Source organism: Dichomitus squalens, assembly GCF_000275845.1.
Source record: "Dichomitus squalens LYAD-421 SS1 unplaced genomic scaffold DICSQscaffold_1, whole genome shotgun sequence".
Classification (NCBI taxonomy): Eukaryota; Fungi; Basidiomycota; class Agaricomycetes; order Polyporales; family Polyporaceae; genus Dichomitus; species Dichomitus squalens.
The window spans coordinates 759,477-779,199 of NW_006766883.1; the positions used below are offsets into that span (position 1 = coordinate 759,477).

Consider the following 19,723-nt stretch of genomic DNA (forward strand, 5'->3'; position numbering starts at 1 on the left):
CCTATGCCGCTCCGCAGAGCGGACGAGAAGCAATGAAATAGGAGCAATTGAAGTTCACACTGCGCTTCGCCAGCCTGGTCGAGTGAACGTGCAATAGTATAAATTACTACCAACAAGCGGTACTGCGGCTGCGACCGAGATGCGACATCGCGCCCAAGGTTGAGGTCGAGAGCGAGAAGTTGGACTTCGTCAGACGTTGCCATATGTCCGTTGTCGTCGCTATCAGCCGAACACACGTCCGACGCTGTTCTTGACCACGCCGGAGAGTATCTGGCCGCCGAGGCCTCCCACGCCCAAGCTCCAGCCCGAGGACGCGAGGTTGTTGGCCCACTTCTGCTTGGCATCGCGGTCGCTGCACAAGGCAATCAAGCAACACGTCAATCAGCTATTTGTGGGCGCCCGCAGGAGACACCGTGGGTTTGGGGGACTCACGCGTATGTGAAGCCGATGGCGTTCGTGATGTTGAAGACGAGCGCGAGGACGACGATGGGCACGAACCTGCAGAAAAGGAAGTGCACCCACGCGGGAACGTGAGCACAAGCGTTGGGCGGCTGGGTCAGATGATGTCTGTGGCGGGATGGGCGTGACGGAGGCAGGGAGAGGATGGGGCACGGAGACGGCGAGAAGGCCACTCACGAGAGATTGAATTTGAGGATCGAGACGATAAGGAGGGCGAGCCAGAGGAGCGGGAAGGTGTAGACCGCGATCTGCACAAACCAGATGGGAACGCAAAGCGAGAGTGCGAGCGCGAGGCTGCGGATTAGCGCCAAACGATCGGACAGGGTTGAGGAAACTGCGATCTGCACTGACCCAGAACATCCTGCGGCGGGCATCAAGCGCGCAGGAGGGGCGAGCCGAGCCGAATTGTGTCGAGGGCATAGTTAATTGATGATTGCATAGCAGCAGACGCGGATGCATGGCGAGCTCACCTCGAGTCGATTGGGTTCGCTGGTCGAGATGGCTGGAAGGTGCGACACATTCACAGGCGTGCGTGTGAGCAAGGGGAATGGTCGGATGATCAAGACAAATTCTCGGAGTCAAAGTGAGAAGTACACACGTCACGACTTTCGAACACCCAGTAACTCTCGCCATCATCGTCGACCTGGGGACATGACAGAGACGTGTCAAGGTGATAGTTCGGCATGAGAACATGAGCACTTGGATGCTACCTGGTTCCAATAGCGGAGACCAACTAGTCTCCGCCCAGCTACATTCTACGGACATGTCGTCAGGCTTGCGAAGCTCGCCTTGCAATGGAGAGACTCACTCTGCAATTCCAGAAATCCATGGCTAGGAGGACCACCACAATCACGGACTACCATTGCATTGGGACAGTTGAGCGCATCTGAACAGGAAAAGTGTGGAAACGTACTGACAGAAAGGACATAATTTGAGATGAAGAGACCGGACAGGATGTAGACAGCTATTGCTACTGCTCGGAAGAAGTAAAGGAAGAAGAGGACTGCTGGATGTGCAGACTATTGTCCGCAGCGGTCAGCGGCTGCAAGCACATTCGCGTCCGATACCAACTCACCTGTCGAAGAATGCCAGCAATTCCTGGCACACACATATGATTATCTTCTATGCGCAAGTCATCACCTGAACGCACCTGATTCCGCATCGCCGAGATTGGTTGCCATCTGTGGAGGTGGGCGTGCATTGGACGGGGCCTGAGTGGACGGTGCATTGATGTGCCCAGTTGCTGAAGTGCGCTGCTCATACTCCGGATCATCTGCTTCAATGGTATCAAATAAGGGCGTAGACGAGCTCATGGTGGCGAAGGAGGTATGTTATGAGCTACAAGCATCGCGCACCTGCGTCAGAGGCTACAAGCGCCCATTGGGTAGACCCACGTGGCAGAGATCGAGATTGCATTTGTCCGCTGTCTTCGGGCCGGGCGTGGGGCCGTCACAGAGAGAGCCTTGGACGAGGAGCCGTCGCTGGATGGGCCTCTCAATCATCTGCCATGAACGGTCTGCGGCCGAGCCGCGACACCACCAGCACACCCACAGAGCGCACACCCCTCTTGACAGGCTCAAGCCGCTCGACTACGCCGCAGGATGCAACGACATCTCCCTTGCTCGATGGCCGGCCTCACGTTGGCTCGTTTGTGGCCGAAATGAGGCCAGAGGACCTCCGCAAGTACACTCTCGACAACCTCTATCCACCAACACTCCGTTCTCCGTCTGCTCAGACTGCCTTCTCCCTCTGCGCTCTTCTGTACTTCCGTACATACCTGGCCGAGGCATCCCCGCGTGGGCGCGACGTATGGGCTCAATGGCGCCAAGACCACCGTAATGCGACCGCCCTACACGATGCCGACGCTCTCGTCGTTCAGGTCTGGGAGCACTTCTTGGAGGAGGAGGGGTCGTCGGAGGACGTGAAGGAAGTTCTGTGGTCGGAGTATCCACTCTATCCCCATTTAAGGCGGTCCGTCCGAGGTGAGCGTAGCCCCCTCAAAGGCGTTCGCACCTACTAATATGGTTTTCCACAGTCTTTGACTTCCTTGCGAGTGGTGACGTCCCCGCGAAGCTGCTCAGCCATCCGCTCGTGCATACAACCGCCGTCGATGCCTGGAAGTATGGGCTCTTTGACGAAGCAGGGAACGAGGGCATCTCGTCTCGCCTATTGCACTTCTTGGATAGCAATGGAACACCTCGGTAGGCGTTGTCACCCTAGTAGATAAGCGACTCATTGTACTGACAGCTTGCTAGCGCATTGCACTTGTTTGATCTGCTGGTCTACTTGGCCTTCCTTGGCCTGCTGTGTAACTATCTGATTGACCCACCTTATCAGACAGAGGTAGCCACATCCGACACCAGAAGCACTCTCTTGTCCTTGTATGCTCTGTCGAAGCTTTTCACCAGCTGGTCATCTGCAACACTACCTTTCTCGCTCGTAATTTTATCATTCCTCATCTCCATCCCTTTGCCGCCTCTTCCGGACACTTTTGCATATACCCTCCTTCTACTTGCATTCTCATGGAAGATCCTACTCCTACACATCCCTGTACAGCCCAGTCCCCTATTTCTCCTCCCTCCAGAGCAGATGCTCCCCTTAGCCGTCCTCGTATGGCGCGGCCTAGCACGCACGTTCGTGCCAATCGTCGCGTTCTTCATACCCGGCCTGTTCATATCCCTTGTCCTCCTTTCGACCTCTCTCAACGACAGGCTTCTCTTCAACGGATATGCCACTCTTACTATGATCCCATCTCCTATGGCATCCCGCGTGGTATTCCTCGCACTGTTCACCGTCATCTTCATCTTCCTCTGCTGCGCGCTCGGCTTCTCCGTGCTCATCCATCCGTTCCTCGCCCCCCACGAAGGCCCCGCCAGGTCGTCATGGGACCGCTACTCGAGCTCCGTAGGGCTGGAGGCGCGCCAGGCATACATTCGTGCAGTCAGGACGTACTCTACACCGTACTATTTCCCTGCCCCGCTCAATATCTTGCACATTCTGTTCGTCCGTATCCCACGAGCGGCATTCATCCTGGCCGGACACAAAGCCACGCCGAGAAGCCTGGAAGTCGTAGAGGAGGTCCTCTGGAGGGTGACCGTCGCGCCGTTCACGTTCGCGATATCTACACTTTGGCTATGGAACTTGCGGACGAGGTGGTAGACTCAGGTGAGGGTACCGTCTTCATGTCGGACGATGACTGGGGCTAATCTAGTGCAGTTTGAAGATACTACCGTAGCGCTATGGTTGTGCTGGCCAAAGGATGTATCATATTCCTGATTGGATGTTCACTTACACGACCTGCCTACGAAGTTGCCTCGAGGAGGGTCATCGATCAGCCGATACTTTAAGCAAGACTAGGGATCATGGAATTCGACGTGAGGCTTTCGGAACTGTGGTCTCACGTCCTGAAAACTGACCACATTAGGTATATTCTAACAACGACATTGTACAACGTCTAGGTGCTCGGAACACCAAAGAGACAATCAGACGAGTCCTGTATCAATGGATTCATGCAAGGCCCGTCATACAGAGCCCAAGCATTCCAAGCATGCGATGAGTCCGCGCGGCACTCTCGGTTATATGGTCGCCAGAAGCCATGAGAGAAGACCCTTTGGCCTCCCTCAATGCGAAGGGGCCATTCCGCTCGCATGTGATCTTCTGCCTTGGATGAGTCATCTGCAGATCCGCGATCAAAATCCTCTCCAGGCGTTGTTTGGGACGAACATCATTATAGGCATCTTCGATGCTGACGATGCTTGTGCAGTGCGTCAGCCACGACGTAGTCCTGAGTCTGGACCCCGGATAGTTGCGGGGACTATGTGCGCGTTTGATCAGAAACAAGATTTTGTGAGGTGTATCCCCCGAACTGGCAAGGTGATCCGGGAAAGTAATCAGCGTAACTTGGCATTCTTGTCTCCCAAAGGGCCAGCGCGCTCACTAATGGTTTCTCCAAGTCCGGACATACGCGGTATACGAGATAGGACTCACTACAAGGCTAGTTGAGAGGGGAAAGGACAGGAGAGAAACGTCCGGGAAACATATTGAAGCACTGGCACCGAGATTCCTCGACGAAATGAATAGTACTGAGCATCATTATTGGTCTATGTTACCCAAACGAGCACATTGCGAGGTGCAATACAGGCGCGCTCGTACGGAATTCAGACTGGTCTCACGGGGTCAATGTTACCCACACAAACACACAGCATTTCAGTTGGCAGCAGCCAAGCTTGGACTTGAGCTTGAGGCCTAGAGACAACCCAAACCCGCTCTGCCGCGCTACTGATCCAGGATGCCCAATCCGGGCGCTGTGACTGCTTCCGAGTCGTCGCTGCCGAATCCAGCCGAATCCTTACCACATCACATTCCTCCGATATGCTAACCACTCTCAGCCTGCCAATGCCCTTGCCCTCCACAACAATCCCTCTATCCTAACAGCATGGGGGGCCGCAAAAGATCCTCGCGAAAGATCGGCGGACCGCCCGCCAAACGGAGCAAGGCGAATGCATCACAAGCCGATGACGACATTCCAACATTCCAATCCCAATCTACTGCCCCGTCGACGTCTACTTTCTCCATTCGCAACCCGCACGCTGCGGATCATTTACCTTCTCTAGCGACGATATGCCTCCGTGCCTTTGCGGGAAACATGCAGAAGCTGTCTAGTGACCCGGAAACATGGGAAGACGTAAAGTACTCTCTCAGAGAACTCCCGGACGTTCTTGTACAGAAGGTGTTTGCAGCATGTAGGCAGATTTGCCCGACATTGCTCACCCATGCTCTCATTGCTCCGGTGTGTCTTCTTCAGCTTTCAGTACATGAATGTGTTGACCTCAATTCTCGTATATTAGTACTTCTTACGTGGATCTTCTGTCGTACTAAGTGGCGATCTTCCCGGTGTCAATCGTTCTACTTTGTTTGCGATCGGGGACATGCCCTCTAGGGACAGGCTCCGTGAGCTTGAGCTCACAGGGTTCTCGAAAATCGCAGACTCCGTCTTTGCATCAGTGGTGGCTAAGCTCCCGTCTCTGCGGAAGTTGAACCTCAGGTAGCGCCGCTTTCCCCATCTCTAACGCAGCACATGTTTACAGATATCCTACAGAGGGTGTACGAAGGTCGGATCAGATACGGCGCATTCTGCAGCAAATCATTGTCCTCAGCTCGAGGTTGTGAATGTCAATTATACCGCGGTCCCAGCCATGGCTTTGGCACCTCTACTCCAGAACTGCAGTCATCTGGAAGTACTGAAGGTTGCGGGAATAGTGAGCTGGGTAGGTCCTTGCCTCCCGTGAATCGACAATAATTGACTCGGGCAGCACAGACGGATCACGCTTGCGCAAAGCTGTGGAGTATCTTGAGAGCAAGCGGGGACTTCCAGCTTCCTAACTTACGCTCGTTCAAGCTACGCCAGGCGTCTGTGGGTGATGCGAGTGTCAACCCCATACTCGCAGTTTGTCCGAATCTCCGACGTCTAGACCTCTCCTTCACGCCAATCAAACATCCCGTGCTGCCGTCCGGGAAGTTGCTCGAAAAGCTAGTGCTCACCTCGACGAACGTTTCTGGCAACGAGCTCGTTTCTCTCGTGACCGGTCTTCCCGGGTTAAAGGTCCTATCGCTGGGTGCCATGGGAGGCAACGAATTTACGACGGCTACGATATCTCAGGAGTCAGGGACAACGATTACAGACGACATTTTGCGCGCCATTACCGATGCGTTGGAAGATTGCCATGCACTCGAACGTGTTAGTCTCGTCTGGAACACAAGGATTGGCTTCAATGCTGGACCGGGACCCCGGGCGGCGCTTGCTCAATTCATCCGGAGAGTGGGTCGGAGGTGCACGGTAAGTGTGCTGTATTCCTCAATGCTTGTCACCAGCTGCTTACAACTAAATGCAGCATCTCAATCTGTCCGGCATTCTTCACCTTCGCCCGTCCCACTTGGAGGGGTTAGCCCCTGACGGACCCGAGGAAGGACCGCCTCGGCTAGAATATCTGAACTTGAACAATACTCCAGTGGATGACAATGCGATACCATATTTATCGGCTTGTACCAACTTAAAGACCCTCGAGCTCGCAGGAACAAGGGTCACCAGTATGTGCACATAGGCCCGTTTCGTCTCATTATTTGACCAAGTGGCCATCCACAGAGGTCGGATTGCTCCACCTTCTTGATGCATGCAAGGACTTGGAGAAGCTGGATCTTACTAGTTGCAGGGGTGTGAGGATTGGCGAGAGGCGCCGTTTCTTCGAGGTGCGTGCGGATATGTTACTTCACGTGGCCAAGTCATCATGCGACGCGGCCGTCAGGTCTGGGAAGAGTGGAAGAACGAAGAAAGGCGACTGCATTGAACCCTATATGACTTGCATCATATCTTGTTACAAGACTCGAACATTCTCCTACTCGCTCAACTTGGCATTTTCTCCTTCTAGGACGACAGGCATTGAGAATAGTCTATGTACCATATCAGCGCCAATGGGAATAAGCAAAAAAATGAGGGGACTCACAATCGTTCAGCTTCTCGCAGGTTCCCGCTATCACGATGTTACGCGTTAGTAGTCAGTATCACGCAGACAAGAAGAACAAGACGCACTTGCGCAGACCGTCGGGCCCGTCCAGCCGATACCGCCACATTGTCCGTAGAGCTGAGCTGTTCCAGTTGCCGTGGACGACGGCGCGGAGGACGTTGCGGAAATTGTGGTAGACACAACGGACGTCGTGGAGGGCGTGGCGGTGCTTTTGACAGTAGAGGTCGTGGTTGGTGCAACCGTGGTCGAGGACGCTGTGGCCGTTGGGGCCGGGTCCGCTCCAGAGGCATCGCCGTAGAAGATACCGCGTCCATTCGTTCCGATGTAGACACTGGAGGCGACGTCAGTGAACAGTGCTCAATGAAGTCTCACGAGATTGTTCACCGTCCATAAGTCCTAAGGTCGGCAGCAAGGACGTTCGCACTTGCAGAGCCGAAACCGTGAGCAGCGTCGTTTATCTGCACCCAGTTCACGCCAGCGTCGTCGGAGCGGAAGTATCCGACGCCACCGATGTTCGCCGCCGCGAAGATGGCAGGATACCCACCGACCGTCTTGGGGGCACCGAGAGCGATGGACCATGCCTGCGAGACGCCAGAGATGGCGGCGAAGGTTGCACCAGTGTCCGTCGAGTGGAAGAGACCCTTGTCTGTGGAGACCCAAATATCACCGGTGACATTCGGGTGAACGATGACGCGGAAGGGAGAGGTCGACGAGCCAAGAGTCCCGGCCTTAGAGAAAGTCTTCGCGCCGTCGGTGGATACGTAGAACGTAGAGCCATCGGCACCATAGAAGATCGAGTTGTTCTTCTTGTCAGAAGCAATGACCGCAGTGGTGGGAAGCGAGGCGACAGCGGTGAAGGCGTTGGTGTATTGTGAAACGAGAGTCCCGCTTCCGCTCGTCTTCCAAAGGATGGTGTCGCCGTTTGCGGAGACGGCGATCTTGCCGCCTGCGACGTCATCAGCTGCACCGTAGTCCTGGGACCTGAGGAAAGCAACCGGTAAGCGGTTACACGGTGTGCGAGCTGCGTTGACTCGTACCAGGTAGCACCAGAATCGTTTGAGATAGCAACCTGCTTTCCTTGAGAGCCATCCGTAGAGGTCCCGACGCGAACAATGGTAGTGGGACTGTTTCCAGCGTAGTCGATGTCCGAGGAGCTAGAGTACGACGGGTTCGAGAACGATACAGCGGGAGGGGTGTCGAGGTCATTATGGACGAAGCCTGTCAGATACTCAGTGAGCACATCCAGAGTGACGCTTGCAAGAATGAGTTCTTACCGTCAACATCACCGATTGCTGAGATGAGGGGAGGCCCGGTTGGGGGAGAGATCAGGCCTTGGACTGATGTCTCCTCTATACCATCAGCGAGAGACTTGAGGGTAATGTTACGCGACGTAGTGGTGTCCCACTTGAGAAGGTCGTGGCCGCCATATATAGTCTCGCCAGTGCCGTAGAGCCAGTGGTTGGAGTCAAACGGATCGATCGACAAGCCTTCCATCATCCAGCCAATTTGGAGAGTGCCAGCGTCGGTGTTGGTATCGTCGGGGCCTATCCAAGGCGCAAGGGTATCGTCGTACGTGTAGTACTTGTACAGCGTGGGATAATTTCCCCATGCCCAGAGAGCAGTCCAAGTAGTACCGCCGTCGACAGAACGGAAGATCTGCCCATCAGGCCACCATGAGTTGAGGGCGGCGACCATGACGGTGCCGGGGCGCTGGGCATCAACCGCAACACCGCTAGGAGAGCAGAGTTAGGACGAGCAGTGGTGCATATATGCGCTTCACACACCCGAAACCGAAGTAGAGGTCGCTTCCAGACACTGGAGTGACGTCTTTCCAAGTTCCAGCAGTGATGTTGTACTTCCAGACACTCCCCTATCCCGCTGAATGAGAACAAAAGCTTCCTTGGCTTGACAAAGTCGCTTACCGCGGTACCGTCGTATGGGCCCGAACCGTCGGAGTACGATATGTAAAGAGAGTTCTCGGCGGCAGAAAGGACTCCCTTGTGGGGGAGGAAAGTGTTGTTCTGCCCCGCAACCGCGGCCCCTAGCAGGATCTGTTAGCAAGATCGTCGGACGAGTCCGCCATCAGGCGCTGTGACTTACAAGTCGAACCAGCATCGTTGGAAACGAAGATGTTATCAGTACCCTTGTTCGCAACACCTACGAATATACGGGGCGTCGCGGTGCCGTTCTTGCCGGAAGCGGAAGTAGAATCGAACGTCACCCAAGCCAGTCCTTGGATGTCGTTGTTGTACCCAGTCGTATCCGTGGGATCGGGGACATAAGTACCTGCAAACGAACATCAGGTCATGATCCTCGCTGTATTCCGGTGCGCGGCTTACCGACACTCGGGAAGTTCTGGACCTGAGTCCAGGTAGCGCCAAAATTGGTCGACTTCCACAAGCCGTGTCCGCTCCGAGCACCGAAGTACAGGATATTGTTGCTGTTCGGATCGACAGCAAGGCGCTTTATAAGGTTTAGATACCGACAGAAGTCGTCATCGAAGGAAGCACGGACCTCGCCCATACCACGGCCCGGCATGTTCCCTCCGACCTTGAACGGTAGAGGCGATGGAGTGAAAGTCTTCCCCTGGTCAGTGGAGATCAAGATGTTCCCGTTGCTGGGGTCCCACGAGTTTGTGTACATGCCAGTTGCCTGGAACCCGGTATGAGGTGAGCGAGACGACACTCAATGCTGAATGTTTGACATACCAGATACAGACGGTTGGGGTCAACCGGATCCGTTGCAATCGCATCGGTACCCCAATAATCCCAGCGAGCATCGTCGGCGAAGTCCAGCAGAGGGGTCCAAGAGTCGTCGGAGTTCAGCTTATATGCTCCACCAATGTCTGTACGAGCAAAGGCGAGGCCCTTCTGAGACGGGTTGAAGACGATGTTAGGAACGAAGCCACCGCCGCCGCCGATCTTGACATTCTTCCAGGTGTACGTCTGGGAAGAGACGGCGGCGACGAAGGTCACCGCTGCGGAGACAGACAAAGCCGTGAGGACCGTTGAGCGGAACATGCCTGAGCGATGCGCCAAGGTTGCTTGAGGAGGAATGCGAGACGTCGAGATTCATGTTATATACCCGGTCCATGACGCAGAGGAGTATATGGGAACTTCAAGAAGAAGCAATTGCTACTGCCTCCGAGTATATTGCGAATGACGACAACCGGCAACCGAAGAATAGGCGAAATCAGCTGCAAAAGGTGAACCGTACACGATGGACGCGAGAGATTTCCGTGCAGTTCTGGCAAGAACCTCAGTCTTGTGCTGGAGATATTCCGAGGATCAATAACCTCAAATATGACCGAGATTATGCCGGGCGATTCCGCTGAAGCTGTAGCACATGTAAAACACAGAGATTAGGAGCTTAAACAGCATCCAGAAGGGTCAGAGAAGAAGCGGCGACGGGGGGTTTAATCCGACGCAATGGAGACAACCAAGGAGGCACTCGGTGCCAATTCCCTCTGAACGAAGTCTAACCCATTCTATAGATCGGGTTGGCAGCCTAGGATTGCAGACAGATTGCCGCAAGACGATCAATCTCGAGATCTATAGAAAAGTGGACAAACCCCGTTGCTGCGTTACAATTGAGAACTCTTCAGGCCTTTCGGACACGCAAAACCTGCTGCCGTATAACCCGCATGGCATGCAGCATTTCGCCGCATACCCATAAGCTCAAGCCATGAACGCATGCTGTATGCCGACATTGCAGGTCACGGCGGTGATGACATTCCGCAGAATAGGACATCGATGGAGAGCACGAGATGTCTGGTCAGTTGACGTGATGCGTAGAGGACACACTTGTGCCTAGGTCTAGGTATCCTGAGCACAGCTGCTCCGCTACCGGAGAAACCTGGTCCACATGAGAGACCGGATGCAAAACGTGTACCTGAGAGAAGCAGTCAACGGTGAGGTTCATGGTCAGAAGCCATCCCATAGCATATATATGCGTTTGACAGACCAGAAAGGATTGTTGCACAGCTCAGGCTGTAGTACGAACATCCAATTCAATTCAGGGATACTCCCAATTCGAAGTGACAAGACAAGAGAATCAATCAGCAAAAAGGCGTGTCCTCGTGGATCTCTCCTAAGCTTGAGGCCTACATGAGGTCTGCAGATTCCGCGAGTTCAGATGAAAGCGGGAAGGGGGTAGACGGCAGGTCTGACTCCGAGTCTGATCTGGCGGTCCGGGTACCCATCGGGAACTGCCGACAATAAGGGCACGGTAGGGCGCTCGGCCGGACACCATGGGCATATCATGATGGTTCGACCTTACAGTGCGCTAAAATCATGGAAAGAATTGTTTAAATGAGATTCGCTTGCAGTCACCTGAGATATGGGAGAACCGTACAGACTAATTTCCGGCTGCTCAAGGATAGGTCAATCACAGATGAACTGTTCAGAATGTTTTGTTAGAGACCTGGTGTATATCCATGCAGAAATTATTCAGAATGCGGAGGGTACATATACTGAATGTGATTCGCAGGTGATCTCCGATTAAATATCTCGCATGGTTGACAGATCTGTGATAGAATGGTATTTATCTAGTCAGCCAAAATCCGATAGCATTGAGCTCCCATTGTATTGAAACCCTTGAACCATGGGAAAGATTATATCGGAGTTCATTTGTGAATGAACCTCACTATACCCTCCGCATTCTGAATGATTTTCGCATGAATATATACCAGGTCTGCAACAAAACATTCTGAACAGTTCATCCTTGATGTACTGAGCTTGACACAAGCAGTCACTAAGTAGTCCGCATATTTCTACCAGGTCTTGAGTTACTTCAGGCGGAGTTCATTTAGACAATAATAATTCACATGGTTTTAGCACATCGAAGGGTCAAACCATCGTGATATGCCCACGGTGGGAGTGGTAACGTCCTTGCAGGTTTCCCTAATCCATCACAAGGCTTTGTTGTTCTCTGCAGTCCTATAGCCTCTGTGGGCGTGCGTAGGCCATGCCTTCGCTAGAAATCTATGTGCAGAGCAACATGAGCGTGCCACTCTTCTCCTCATATTCGTACTGTGCATCCCGACGCTCAACCTCTACCATCGCATCGCCATAATGGCTCCAACAGTTGTACCCCCACGCCATACCGTTCCTCGACCATTGCCCCTGGAAAGAAAGGAGAAACATTGCTCTCCTACGCCGCCATCGCGCTCACCTTCTCCCGTTCGTGAGCTCTCCCCCACATTCAGCATCATTGACGGTCATGAAGGCGATGGATCCTTCTCTGGTGGTGAGCCTTCCTGCGTCAAGCTTGCTAGAATGAACACGGAAACCATCGACTGGGACCAACTGCGCCAAATCATCGCTCCCCATAGAGGCCGTATTCGTCACCATGAGTTTCGTGGCGTGAGCGGCGACGACGCCACTGTCCGTCCAATCACTCGCGCAAGTGATGAAACCGGGCTGTCTGAGCTCTTGTCCCAGCCGTATGTAGACCTGCCACCGCCGCTGTCTCCCAAACTTTGGATCCGGCCTCACAAAAACTCCTCGTTCCACTTGAGCCCTCGTCCAGTTCGTCCGGCTTCGGAGGACGAACGGAATGAGGCAGACTTGTCAGACTCAGAGGCGGACGTAGCTCCGGAGACTTACTACGAGGTTGCCTACATCCCGCACGGAAAGTACGCTTGGGCTGCCGGTCAGCCTGCTGGAAAATTGCGTTCGTTGGCCCACCTCGAAGGTGAGTTCTGTCCTGGTGTGCCAATATAGCGGAGCTGACTATGGGTCGGACAAAGTCGCCGACCTCAGGCGCGGGGGCTGGACGTCAGCCCTAATGTCTGCAGTGATTGGCGGGCAGCCGATGAACGTGTTGTGTAGGAGGTAGGCGTGCATCTTAGTCGTGGCGGTGGCGGCGAACATCTACTGAAACGACCCACATGTAGTTGGCCTCGCAACGAGACAAGATCCAGCTTTCTTCGGGAGGTGCGTCATGGCCCAATGAGGGACACGAGAAAGATCGCTGCTCACACTCTGGACTGTAGTTCAAGCTGCTCTCCTCCGACAGCTATCTCCGTCCTCTCCAAGGTGTTGTCGTACCATGGATAATCAACCTCTACAACACCCACGACGTGATTCAGCTCTTCATGGAAGTGCCCCATCACTCTTTCTGGGTCGAGGCCTCTCCCTCCATGTCCGACGCGCTCAAGCAGCGTGTTGTCGAGGCGTATGCCAAGCTACATCGAGCTGGTGTACTGCACGGGGCGGTCGAAAAGAAAAACATCTTCATCGGCGGCGATAGTCGCGTCAACCTCGTGAACTTCTCGATGGCCCGTACCACTCGACCAATACCGGAGATCGGACTGAAGGGGTGTAGCGAGAGGGAAATGGCGCTTGAGATGCGGAGAGTCAGGTTCATCCTCAACTACGGCACGGCACAAGACTACGAGCTTCGCTTGATGGACAAGGGTGACCGGCGCGCACTTTTACCTAGGATGTGGGAGGAATGGATCCGGGAGTACGAGCAGCCTTCGAGACGTTGGCTCGTTCCCGGTGGGACACCTGAGACGTACGCGGAGGCGGTGTCCGCATTCCAAGCAGCCGTCGTCGGCCTCGAGAAACAGCGTGCACTTGAGGTGGTCTCCCCGCTCCTCGTCTTGTCCCCCACTTCTCCGCTCCCTATCCGAAACAGAGCCTCACCTTCCACCGATCCTTCGTTATCGAGAAGCTGGCAAAAACGCAAGGCGTCAACTCTCCGCACTCTACACGGAGCGCCTCCCGCGAAGCGTCCGCGAGTGGGTGTCGCCGAGTCTGATATACCTCCTGTCCCCGGCCCAACATGGGAACGTAAGTTGCCATCGTCGCTTTCGCGAAACTTCAGCTAACTGTGCATCTACTTAGATACTACTCAGTGCTACTCTTGTGCTACGTCCGAGCTACCTAGGGCGTCTGCTGCGTCCGCCACCCCTCCGCTAGTCAAGGTCCGCGACTTCGCCTCCGAACCGTACGATGGTCCTCGCGGGTACTACGTCCCTCACCCTCCCACAGAGATGATTATGTCTTCTTATCGCGCCGCCTACATCCGCAACGCAAACGCGATAACGTGCGGTCAGCTGGGGCTGCCATATTGGCGTGGCGATGAGAGCGAATATAGCCTCACCCCGCCTGGCTACAAGCGTCCGTTACCGAGAGGTGTGAGCATATCGCTCGGCACCCTGAAGCGTCAAGCGGAAGATATGGAGGACGAAGGTGGGAACGAGCGAAGGCCTTCAAAAAGGAGACGAGTTGACTCTTCACCTAAGTGGATCGTTCTCACTGCGGCATGGGAGGAGGCTCTAGAGAAGGATCAGACTATCCGATGGGATGCCGACGTTTCGCATTGCATGCCGTGGGACTACGAGGACATATCTGAGGGAGAGGCGATGAAGGACGCGCAGTACGAGACGGGTGGTCGCCTGACCGAGCCGCTGGCCCGTCCTCGTCATCGTGACATGCCGAATCCTTCGCGCGGTATTTTGAAGGCGACGTCACCTCGCAGAACCGTTTGCTATGACCTCAACGCTTGGCCACAGCACACAGAGGAGGAGGTACTGTCAACACCGCTCATGAAGCAATGCGGGCTAATCCCTCGTCCCGGACGAGTTCCGGGACGTAGTCCGTCTAGGGCGTCCGCGCCTGAGGCTGGGCCGTCCGCACTGTGTCGCGACCCTAGAACGAGCACCTCCGATTATCTTCTCACACGTCAGGAACCTCCGTACGCCACGGTCGATGAAGGTGAAGCACAGGATTACCTCCATCCGCATACCTCTATCCTTGGCTCCATGACAGGACGTACGACCCGTGCTCCGTCTGTTCGCCTGACCCCTGCGGAAATGGACGACCTCGAAGCGCGGCAGGTGGAGGGGATGCTGTTCGCCTGGGATCCTAGTCTCACGCCGCATGAAAATTTGCTCGCGCTTGCTGACGCGGACGAGGAGATGCCGTACAAGATGGACACTGATGTGTATAGGTGGCTGAAGGAGGCCATGGGACGCCCGTGAGCCTGCGAGAAACGCTTTCGATCGAGTACTTCTGTGTGCATGTACTGTACTTACGCATGGAGCTCTTTCGAGCTCTTTCGTCTGCTTCCGTCTGGTAGCTTACAGACTTTGTGGCTGACCGCTTGATGTAATGTGGCTAGAGGTTCCGCGAGGCTGGTTCGGCTATTGCACTTCGATAGGTACGACTGATAGGGGTTCCTTAAAACAGATTCAAAGTTGGTAATCGACGCTTTCGGTGCCTGACGATTAGGCCTAAGTAGTATTAGTGATGGTTGGTGTCTGTCGTGTGAGCGGCTATGAGCCGTCCTGGAGTTCTATAGACAACTTCCAGATCTCTGTGGGTTCCTAGGATGACTGAGCTGTGCAGGAGAACATATCTGACTTGATCGAGTGGGGTTCCGACATTTGCGGGAGATGGGAGAGGACGCCGCTTGCTACGTATGCCAGATATGGACAGAAAGGGCGGTGGCTATTGTAGCGTGATAGGGAAGACGCCCGTCATCGGAAGTGAATGGGGTCCCAAGTATGGGCGGTCGCCATATGCACTGATCGCGACTGGCTGGGGGCCTGTCAAGAACTGTCAAGCCACGTACGATCTCGCACACTCTTGCGGCAGCCCAGACGAGCTTGTCCTCCCTGCGCACAACGTATCGACCGGACAACAGCGACCGTTGATCGTACTGATGACAAGGACGGTGTTGTCCTGGTTTCGAAGATGCGCGACAGCAGGACATGAGTAGGACGCACTCGCCTATGTGCATCAGGAAGTCGGTTAGCCTCGATAAGCCAGATACGGTGGGAAGTTGCGCGTGATGCTACCCCGCATCGGCTAGACTTTATCATATGTGCAGCGCGATCGTTTACGGGCATGTCAGGATTTTGCCGCCCAAAATATTCGGGACAGATTTGAGACCGATATGCCTTGGAGAGCCTCCCTATCTCCTTCTGGCTCTTCTTGGAGCCGTGACAGCTGACAGCATTGCCCCACAACGAGGGCCTAAGAATGGGGAGAAAAGTGCCGGAAAATATCTTTGGCTAAGAGGAGAGAGGACAATCTCGAGTGTGCAGGGAGTGGCGGTATCGGGATAAATGTGCAGCCGCGTACTTATCGCCCGCCTACGGCGACGGAGAACGGTCACCAGAGCGCTTGCTAGGCACTCGGAGGCCCACGGGTGTGGGGCTATATAACCCGGGGCTGGGAAAGAAGCACTTGGAAGACAAGGTTCACCACCTGTTGCATCACCTCCTCCATCTTCCTCCCCCGTACCGTCTTCCGTCGGTCTTTTACTGCCACCCGCCAACATGGGTATCGGAGACAAGGACGATGGCTCGCCCGTCGTGAACCAGACTATCGTGGAGAAGCGTCTGGACTACGACTCTGAGTCGCACACGGGCTCAGTTCACGCGGAGGGCACTTTGAAGCGTCAGCTCAAGAACAGGCATATCGCTATGATTAGGTGCGTGTACTGCTTTCCCGTTGTATTTTCGTTTCTAGACATCAGATGCTGATCGCGGTCTCTGCGACTTGCTAGTATCGGTGGTACGTACAGCACCGGCATCCTCAGACAATTGTAGAGTCCAACCTCCGCTATCTTGCAGGTGTCATCGGTACTGGGTTGTTCTTGGGTACGGCTTCTTCACTGGCACAGGGCGGGCCTATCGGCCTCTTGCTCGGTTTCCTGGTCGTCGGCACGGTCTGCTATAGCGTCATGGTGTGTCTTGAGCACTTGAGATACCGTCCGCACTCCGTATCTGACCCCGCTCCTCCATTGCGCTATGGCCCTTGCAGATCTCCCTCGGAGAAATGATTGCTTTCCTTCCTATTCCTGGTGGACACATCAAGCTGGCTGAACGCTTCGTGGATCCTGCTTTCTCATTCACGATGGTGAGCAATCTCTTATGAAAGTTCTGCGCTTGTCACGGTGCTGACAGTTGTCGAATTGGTCAACCTGGTAGGGATGGAATTACTGTGTGTCACCACATAATCCGCTGTCCTCGTGACGGGATGTCTAACTTCCAGTCAGGGTACAACTGGACAATCATCTTGCCCGCGGAGCTAAGTGCGGCCGCCATCCTCATTGACTTCTGGGATTCGAAGGTCAACAATGCGGCATGGATCACAATGTGTCTCGTCGTCGTAATCACCATCAACATGTTCGGCGCCGGCGCGTACGGAGAGGCTGAGTTTATCTTCGCGTAAGTACTGCAGTCACGCACGGTATCCAGTTCGCAATTAATCGACCTACAATCCTGTAGTTCAATCAAGGTCATCACTATCGTTGGTTTGATCATCCTTGGTATCGTCCTCGATCTTGGCGGCGGCCCGAACCATGATCGCCTCGGTTTCCGGTACTGGAAGCATCCTGGTCCATTCGTTCAGTACGATAACATCGCTGGTGCGGAGGGCCGGTTCCTTGGCTTTGTAGCTGTCTTGACGCAAGCCGCATTCTCGTTCATCGGCACTGAGATTGTTGCTGTAAGTCTCGCACCAGATATATCTTTTGCGGCCATTCTAGAGGAAATACTGACATCTTCATAGATTGCTGCTGGCGAGGCGAAGAACCCTCGTCGCAACTTGCCAAAGGCGATCAAGCGGGTTTACATCCGTATCCTACTTTTCTACATTGGTGGCGTCATCGTAATTGGCCTTCTCGTTCCCTCGAATACCAAAAATCTCGGTATCGGTGCGTCCAACGCCGCTAAGTCGCCTTTTGTCATCGCCATCAAGAATGCGGGCATAAAGGGTCTACCATCCGTTATCAACGCCGCACTCTTGACTTCGGCTTGGTCGGCTGCGTCTAGTGACTTGTACACTTCTTCCCGTGCACTATGTACGTTTCCAGCTACCTCTCGGAACGGGGGCCATTTGACTGATATCATCGCAGACGGTCTTGCTCTTGCCGGCAACGCTCCCAGGTTCTTCACCAAGGTTACACGTGGCGGTCTTCCCATCGTTTCTCTCATCTTCTGTGCACTCTTCTCCTGTCTTGCGTACATGGGTGTCTCCACTGGGGCCGGCAAGGTCTTCAATTGGTTCGTCAACAGTAAGTCAACGTCTGCTTCTATGGCTGGATAATCACATTGACGGACTGCCGTCATAGTGACCTCTATCGCCGGATTGATGACTTGGTTCGGAATTTCCCTCACGTATATCCGCTTCTACCGGGGGTTCAAGCTTCAAGGCTTTGATCGTTCAACGCTCCCGTATGCGCATTTCCTGCAGCCATTCGCTGCGTGGTACGCTCTCATCATGTGCCTCATCATCTGCTTCGTAAGTCCTTTGAGACACAAGTTGCTGCATACAGTTTGCTGACTCATTACGCGCTTTTGGTTGGCAGTTTTCGGGCTGGGCTGTGTTCCTGAAGGGTAACTGGGACACCGCTACTTTCGTCACGAACTATCTCCCCTTCGTGCTGTTCCCTATCCTCTATATTGGCGCGAAGATCTACTTCCGCACACCGCTCGTGAGGCTCGAAGAGATGGACTTCGTGAGCGGTCTGAAGGAGATCGAGGCTGATACCTACGACGAGCCCCCTCCGAGGAACTGGGTTGAGCGTTTCTGGTCTTGGCTGGTGAGTGCTCCGTCTGCGGTGCGATCCGGGCCTTTCCGCTGACTGGGGTCCCTTCAGATGTAAAACGTCGTCCGACGACCGATATCTATCCAACCTGCTGCTGTAATACTTGGGATCTGTTGTAATGCCCCATCATGCACATACGCATTGACGCGCATACTCGTGCAATGCTGTCATTTACTGTACTGTAGATATATATAGGGATCTGTATATCCTGGACAACCGATTATATAGGAGGATCCCGTCTTATCCTCTTGGGAACGTTTCCATGTGTGCCCGTGCGGCTGCCGTAAACGCCGCGAAAGAAGACGTGGGCGGACGGAGTGGGTAGAGCAGCCACGGTGTGGATGGTCCCGCCTCGTGCCTTCAAATTCGTCCGCCGTACATATGGACCCATAGCGCTCCAACGCGGCAGGACAAGGCGTGCTGGTTGCGTGTTTCCTAGATATTCTTCGTCGCAGAGGGGTTACACAGAGACAAACAAATCTGGGTGCTGTGTCTACGGTAGGTCCGTCCCGAGACGTGGACGTCTCGCTATTTCGCCCGGTCGGAACACTTCGAGAAAAGTGCATTGCAGCCGCATGTTCTCTGTTTATGTTCACATAACGGGATCTGTCAACTATGGGACGCCGTGTCCCATCTCAAACATATCTTGACCCGAGCCATCCTGATACCCTCGTGCCTCCCCGTGTCCCATCGCTGTCCCATGTTGTTCACACCTTAGACAATCAATCTGATTCGCATACAACACGGTTTTGGTCGGATGAGCAAGGCCGTGATCATACAGTGGCTCAGGTCAGGCTGGAATCGCGATCGGACACAGTGTGCCACCGGTCGATCCTACCGGTGACATATTCAATGTGGAGTCTGCGGCTATTGTATTGCAACTCAAAACGACAGTTGGTCAATAGGTACGGATGTATCATACCACGTGGTGCCCACGGCGACCACTGCATCGTGCCGAGCGTGCCTTCCCGTACGATTGTCGGATTCAAATGTCAAGGAAGATGTAACAGTATGTGTGCTGATATGAGACTTTGGACGTCATGCATCTGCTCGAGACTTGCATTGTCGTGGTACCTCGCTTGTGATTCAAGACGGGTCGAGACTGTCTCCGACATTGCCTCGGTCTGAGCCACGCTATACGTGACGCACAGTCGCAGCGCAGGTCACACATAGCG

General features: G+C 54.3%; 5 protein-coding genes across 5 annotated transcripts; 3 read left to right on the plus strand and 2 right to left on the minus strand.

Moving 5' to 3' along the window:
- Window positions 1-222: 222 nt before the first annotated feature.
- Window positions 223-1,640, minus strand: DICSQDRAFT_45570 (Golgi apparatus membrane protein TVP23; the record flags this gene model as incomplete). The annotated part of the gene is made up of 11 exons (XM_007359708.1): window positions 223-352; window positions 433-498; window positions 637-707; window positions 811-820; window positions 930-961; window positions 1,058-1,102; window positions 1,170-1,214; window positions 1,268-1,315; window positions 1,377-1,478; window positions 1,535-1,557; window positions 1,610-1,640. 11 exons carry the CDS (start codon window positions 1,638-1,640, stop codon window positions 223-225), a joined length of 603 nt encoding a protein of 200 aa, XP_007359770.1.
- A 479-nt stretch (window positions 1,641-2,119) lies between these two features.
- DICSQDRAFT_45724 (uncharacterized protein) lies at window positions 2,120-3,618 on the plus strand (the record flags this gene model as incomplete). The annotated part of the gene is made up of 3 exons (XM_007359720.1): window positions 2,120-2,441; window positions 2,495-2,660; window positions 2,715-3,618. The coding sequence occupies 3 exons, from the start codon at window positions 2,120-2,122 to the stop codon at window positions 3,616-3,618; spliced, it is 1,392 nt and encodes a 463-aa protein (XP_007359782.1).
- A 1,244-nt stretch (window positions 3,619-4,862) lies between these two features.
- DICSQDRAFT_130877 (Oligoxyloglucan reducing end-specific cellobiohydrolase) lies at window positions 4,863-10,013 on the minus strand. The gene is made up of 18 exons (XM_007360102.1): window positions 9,689-10,013; window positions 9,495-9,632; window positions 9,320-9,443; window positions 9,081-9,266; window positions 8,903-9,021; window positions 8,765-8,850; window positions 8,255-8,712; window positions 8,018-8,198; window positions 7,365-7,961; window positions 7,046-7,311; window positions 6,960-6,986; window positions 6,762-6,906; window positions 6,602-6,705; window positions 6,351-6,546; window positions 5,777-6,295; window positions 5,556-5,726; window positions 5,307-5,501; window positions 4,863-5,248 (listed from the first exon to the last, which is right to left on the minus strand). Exons 1-12 carry the CDS (start codon window positions 9,998-10,000, stop codon window positions 6,881-6,883), a joined length of 2,520 nt encoding a protein of 839 aa, XP_007360164.1. The 5' UTR covers window positions 10,001-10,013; the 3' UTR covers window positions 4,863-5,248; window positions 5,307-5,501; window positions 5,556-5,726; window positions 5,777-6,295; window positions 6,351-6,546; window positions 6,602-6,705; window positions 6,762-6,880.
- A 3,001-nt stretch (window positions 10,014-13,014) lies between these two features.
- On the plus strand, window positions 13,015-13,233 carry DICSQDRAFT_22751 (uncharacterized protein; the record flags this gene model as incomplete). The annotated part of the gene is made up of 1 exon (XM_007359686.1): window positions 13,015-13,233. A coding segment is annotated over one exon (219 nt), but the record flags the coding sequence as incomplete, so codon positions are not given.
- A 2,973-nt stretch (window positions 13,234-16,206) lies between these two features.
- On the plus strand, window positions 16,207-18,794 carry DICSQDRAFT_95231 (amino acid permease). The gene is made up of 12 exons (XM_007360103.1): window positions 16,207-16,427; window positions 16,503-16,510; window positions 16,570-16,682; window positions 16,760-16,855; window positions 16,927-16,939; window positions 16,995-17,166; window positions 17,227-17,446; window positions 17,510-17,801; window positions 17,856-18,014; window positions 18,072-18,241; window positions 18,309-18,542; window positions 18,600-18,794. Exons 1-12 carry the CDS (start codon window positions 16,273-16,275, stop codon window positions 18,603-18,605), a joined length of 1,638 nt encoding a protein of 545 aa, XP_007360165.1. The 5' UTR covers window positions 16,207-16,272; the 3' UTR covers window positions 18,606-18,794.
- Window positions 18,795-19,723: the final 929 nt, after the last annotated feature.